The sequence below is a fragment of the Phocoena phocoena genome, chromosome 2, assembly GCF_963924675.1.
Source record: "Phocoena phocoena chromosome 2, mPhoPho1.1, whole genome shotgun sequence".
NCBI classification, from domain to species: Eukaryota; Metazoa; Chordata; class Mammalia; order Artiodactyla; family Phocoenidae; genus Phocoena; species Phocoena phocoena.
This window is the reverse complement of record NC_089220.1, coordinates 126,362,275-126,368,274: the sequence shown is the minus strand read 5'-3', so window position 1 is coordinate 126,368,274 and position 6,000 is coordinate 126,362,275. Positions and strand designations below refer to the sequence as shown.

The following is a 6,000-nucleotide window of genomic DNA, read 5'->3' as shown; positions in this document are numbered from 1 at the left end:
CTAGCTGAGTGACCTTGGGCACATTACTTAACAGCTCTCTGCCTTAATATCCCTATTTATAAAATGGAGATGATAATTATAACTCAGAAGATTAAAGTTATGATTGAATGAGTTAAGGCATATTAGGTACTTAGAAAAGTGCCTGGCACATAGAAAAATCTCAGTAAGTGTTGCTCTTGTTTTGCTGTTATTATATTCATTGAGGAAAAACTCAAAGGTTATATATAATTGCACTCTTTTAGCCAGAACTAGAGGCATGAAAAGTTTCAGGAGATATTTTAAGGGTAAAATTAACAAGGCTTCAACTTGTTTACTAATTTTATGTAATGAAAAATTTCAATTAATAATGGAGTCTGTATGCACTATAAAGGCAGGTTTGAAATTTGTATAATAACATTTTCATGAGTTGCAAACTTATAGAACTTAAATTTTCTAATTTGTGTTTTCTTTTATATCTTATAGAAAATTTCAGCTGTAGCCCTTGAACTAGAAGCTGAAATAATAGAAGCTGTGTACCATGCATTAGGGTATTGAAGAAAATTAATTTTTGAATTAAATATTTGGAATATAAGGAAGGAAAGGTGACTGAAAATGGGGCGGAAGAAAATACAAATCACACGCATAATGGATGAAAGGAACCGACAGGTAAATGAAATTTTTAATTATCTATTTAATTGGTGTAAATTTTTTTAAAAAGGAGTGTAGGATAGAATGGTTGATTTTTTTTAAAAAAATTGAAGTCTAAATATTTTTATTTTCAGGCTACATTAAAACATTTAGCAATCAAAAGCTTTTGACTTTTCATCATGTGCTTTAAAGAAACTTTTTTTTTTATTATAGAAATCAGTTTTGTTCATTATAGAAAACATAAATAAGCAGAATAGGAAAAGTAAAATCACTGCAATTCCACTACTACCATCCATTGTGTAGGTTTATCATAATATATTTAGTCTTCTGTACACTTGATTATGTTTGTTAGTTTTCCATATATTGATGATTATTTTAAATTACCACCTCTGTTGTCATAATTAGGTAATACCTAAGTTAACTGTGGTTATCAGTGAATGTGTTCTGGTCAGTTAGATTTTCTGATTCACCAACAAATAATGAGAATTTTTTTTACAGCTATTATAAATATTTCTAAATCATTTATGTATATATCTCAGCTTTAATTGATAAAATATTATTGAACTTAATTTTCACTACAATGTCAGTAAACCCTTACAAATTCAGGATAGTTATAATGATACTGGTATATGAAGCCCAGAATTGTAAGAGTTTGAAGCAGGGGGTGGCAAACTATGTTCCATGGGCTGGCTGCCTATTTTTTATTTTTATATATAAATAAAGCATTATTAGGACATTGCCACGCCCATTTGTTTACATATTGTCTTTGGCTGCTTTCACACTAAAACCACAGAGTTGAGTAGTTGCCCCAGAGACTGTATGGCCCATAGACCTGAAATCTTTACTCCCTGGCCCTTTAAGAAAAAGTTTGCCAATCCCGTTATTTAAAGGAAGGAAGGAAAAATAATATCATAGACTATTGTAAAGGAACTACTATTGAAAGCGTATGCAGAAGGGAGGGATACTATCTCCAGAAAGGTTGCATATCAGAAGTTTCAAGAATAGCTGGTTTTTGGAAGCTTACCAGGAATAGAACAGTACTAAAGATGTGTACTGTAAAGTCTGAGTAGTAGTTCATCCAGTAATACAGATGCAATTGGAGACAAAACTCAACTGAGCAGCTGGTAAAGAAGTTAGTGGAAGTGGTTAGGGTTGCTGATAGACCAAACTGAAGAGGTCCCCTTGTTTCAGCTCATGAAGATTCCTTAGCTAAAGTGTTAAGGCTCACACAGTATGATTCGTTATGAAGGTTGATAAAATAGTGAAGACTGATAAAATAATCATACCATCATTCCAAAGGAATGATTCTAGCAAGATTGCAAGTAAATTTCCCTCCACAAGTCTGAGGATTGTGACATGTAGAGGGGGCATGGGGACCTGTTTCATGATCATGTGCAGCATAAATGTAAAATAGGATTTATTGGGGAATAACGTACAAGCAGAGGAGCACCTAAGATCCCTTCAGCTCTCGGTATCCCATACAGAGTCATGTTTAAATTGAGCATAGATAGACTAGAACTACTAGTGGAAAGGACTCCACATGTTTAGAGGGAAAGGACAACTAGGAATATGTAAGTGACTGTGTAATGGGAACTTTTTAAGTTAAGGAAATGACCTGGTTAAAAAAATGGGGCCTGCCACTATATCTCAGCAACTAGAAATAGCCTATTCCTGTGTTGAATTTACCTGCTAAGTCAGCTTCTTGCCAAGCTGCCAAATGGGACAAGGGTATCTGAATTTCTCCTCAGATGATTTTGGCAAAAAAAAGTGCAGAAAACATAAAAAAGAGGTAGTTAGGTAGTTTATTTTTAAGGTTAGATTAGGAACAATTTGTCATAAACTAAAAGGGTATCTTAATTTTACTGATTTTGGAATTTGTGGATTCTGAGTTAAAAGTTTCATTATTCTTGAATTAAAGAGAAAATATCATTCCCATGCAGAAGAGATGTCATTTATTTCATCCACATTTGAATACCTACTTTATCTGAGATACTGCTAGGCACTGGGAACTCATTAAATACATTTAAGTGTATTGCAAATAGAAGTAAGCTTAGGTAATAGAAGTGTTTATGGAAGAAACCACCAACCTCTGATGGTGGGGTAGTTCAGGGAGCAGTTACTGAAGGAGGTAATAGCAAATAGAGTTTTGAATTACTAGAGTTTTTGAGCTAGTAAGTTAAATAACACACTTAAAGTCATTGGAACATGACGTGTTCTTTTGTGCAACATTATGTTTGTGAAATTCATCATTGTTGTTGCATGGAGATGTATTCTATACATTTTCATTGATGTATAATATTCCATTGTGTGACTAGAACACAGTGTATATATTTATTCTCTTGTAAATAGGCTTTTGGATTTTAGATCTACTATTCATTTGGAATTTGTTTTTGTGTGTGGTTTGAGGTGTAGGGGTCAAAATTTGATATTTTTCAGATGGATTTTCAGTTGACCCAGTGCAATTTATTGCAAAAACCATACCAAGAAAGCAGAACAGAACACATGCTCTTCATAAAAAACTCAACAACAGGCATAATTAATCTATGATGCTAGAAGTTAGGTTAATGATCTTCCTTGGGACAAGGTGATAATGACTTGGAGACAGGACAAAAGAGTGTTTCTGGGGTGGTGTATACTAGATTTAAGGCCATATTCTTTTCTTTGAAAATTCACTGAGCCACACACTCAGGATTTGTGAGCTTTCCTTTATGTTATGCTTTAGTACAAAGTTTACATTTTAAAAAGAACTAGACCAAGAAGGACAAACACACAGTTTCATCAAAAGCTTCTAAGTGGAAGTGAAGTCTTTCATCCCTCTAAAGTTTTGGCATCTTCAGTCCTTTTTGCTTCAGCAGCTTTCTCATGTCTTAGAACAGGTATTTGGTGTGTTTCACTCTTTTTGTAGTTGATCTCAGTGGGTTCTTTGGTCTTCCATCAGTCACTCCATTTTACTTAGAGACAGACATCCTCTTATACTTTAAATAAAAAATGAAATAGAGTTTAAAAAATTATTTTAAGGCAGAATACAGAGAACAAGCAATACCTCAAACACTGTTACTTTCATTATCCAGAAGTAGTGTATGTCAATTCTGACATATTTGCTGCAGATATCTTCCCTTGTAGAAGAAAAAAATTTTAAATTTACTGTCCTCTATAATTTTTCCTAGTCTCATTCCTCTTTGCTTCCCCAAAGTAACCCCCATCATGGATTTAATTTGTATTTTCTTTATTACTTAAGCACATATTACTGAATATTGTTTCAACATGGTTTAAAAATTTTACATAATAGCATTATTATCTGCACATGCTTTTTTACTAAATGTAGTGTTTTGGAGAGTTGTCTGTGTAATTCATTTAGTACAACTAGTTCGTAGGAAAGAATATGCCTCAATTCATTTATCAGTACTTCTATCAAAGAACATTTAGGTTGTTTCCAGTTTTTTAGAAATTTTGCTGCGTATGTTATGTTAGAAATGATGCTAAAGCTACATCTGTGGACATGTCTCGGTGATAAATATCTAGAGGAGTTGCTGGGTTGAGTATGTCTGTCATAGCTTTACTGTGTGGTATTCAAGTTGCTCTCCAAAGTGGTTGTACCAGATACACTACAGTAATTTATGAAAATTTCTTTTACCTATACACTTTGCCTTTCTCCTTCCTTTCTCTCTCACTTTATTTTTTCATTTTTTAAAATATATTTTTTGGTCTAATGAAGGTGAAATGTTACCTGTTTTTGTGATTTGCCCACTTTTTGCTGGATTGTTGATTTTTTTCTTAAAAGTTCTTTATATATTTTAGATATTCTATATGTACTTAATCTGTTTCAGATACTATCTTTCAGTCTTTACCAAAACACTTTATAAACACTTTAATGATAGAACTTATTACAGTGTTTTATAGTAGTTTATATTGCCTTTACCAATAGATTGTGAACACTTTAAAATGTGTTAAGGCTTGTTTAATTTCCTAAATCATGATCAAGTTTTGGTAAATGTTCCAAGTGGACTTGAGATAAATGTGTATTCTTTTAATTGTTGGATGCAGGATTCTACATATGTCTATTCAGTCTTATTCTGTGTTCACATTATCTGTATTCTTTGTGTTTTTTTTTATGTATTTGGTTTTGGCTCATTGAGACCTGTCAGTAATTGCACTTACCACAATGATGGATTTGTCAATTTCTCTCTATATTTTATTAGCTTAATACATATTGTTTTATATATTTGGGGAATATTTCATTAGGCTCATACATATTTAGAATTGTTATATCTTCTTGGTGAATTTTTTAATACATATTGACTTTTTCTGTCCTCAGGAAGGCATGTCTGTCTTAAATCTACTTAAATCTACCGTCTCACATTAATATAGCTACATCTTTCTTTTGGCCAGTATTTTCTTGATAGGTCTAGTTCTCTACATTTACATTCAACCTATGTCTTTATGCTTTAGGTATATCTTTTGTAAATAGTGTATGGCTGGATTTTGTTTTTTATCTAGTCTGATAATATATTTTGACTCTCCATTTTACGTGGATCTTATTCTTTGTCATCCTTTGTATATATATTTGGACTGGTTTATACCATCTTAGTTGATTATTTCAATTTACTGTGAGAACCTGTTAAATAGAGGTCCTGGAGGTAAAACTCACAAAGTGTAGGTGTGCCCTCCCAAGACTGGGTCCCCCTAGAGTTCTTAAGTTTTATACTTGTCCACAGTGATCCTCCAGCAACTTATCAATTACAGTTAAGATTTTCCTACCCCTGTACTGGTTCCTCTGGAGCTCATGGCTCTGGTAATTTATGATTTGTAGTATCTGCCTGTCTGTCTCTAGTTTGGGAGGTAGAAGTTGCCCTGGGACCTCAACTCTCTGAGGGATCTAAGAAGAGTTGTTGATTTTTCAGTTTGTTCAGCTTTTTACTTGTTGTTAGGACAAAGTGGTGACTTCCATGAGTGTTAAGTGCTGGAGCAGAAACTCAAAGTCTCTCCTGGACTTTTAAATTCAACAATGAAATAAAGTATGTCTAAATATATATGATGTGAAAATCTTTACAGGTACTTGGGATTTAAAACATAGAAGGTCTTTTAGAGATGGTACAGTTCAACCTTCTTGAATTCAGAGAATTATATTAGTCCCAGATTTTACCCCAAATCAGGAAAGCTGGTTAGGTTAAAACCAAATGTGTCTCAGTTTACAGAGGCACTGAATTTTGTAGTCTAGCCCTTTAGTCCTATTCTTTTTCTTTATAGTTATTACAGTACTGGAGTAAAACAACAATTTAAAAATAAAATTTATGGGACTTCCCTGGTGGTCCAGTGGTTAAGAATCTGCCTTCTAATGCAGGGCACGTGGGTTTGATCCCTGGTCGGGGAACT

General features: G+C 33.3%; 1 protein-coding gene across 4 annotated transcripts in view; it reads left to right on the top strand.

Annotated features, from left to right (window-relative positions):
- The first annotated feature begins 507 nt into the window (after positions 1 to 507).
- MEF2A (myocyte enhancer factor 2A) overlaps positions 508 to 6,000 on the top strand; it is an 86,991-nt gene continuing 81,498 nt past the window's right edge. For 2 of the 4 annotated variants that reach the window (XM_065871312.1, XM_065871310.1), the window contains exon 1: positions 570 to 645. In XM_065871312.1, coding sequence (XP_065727384.1) covers positions 592 to 645 — 54 coding nt within the window. In that variant the 5' untranslated portion in view covers positions 570 to 591. Of the gene's footprint in view, positions 646 to 6,000 lie in introns of all 4 variants that reach the window. The other 2 variants (XM_065871311.1, XM_065871313.1) reach the window with 2 other exon arrangements.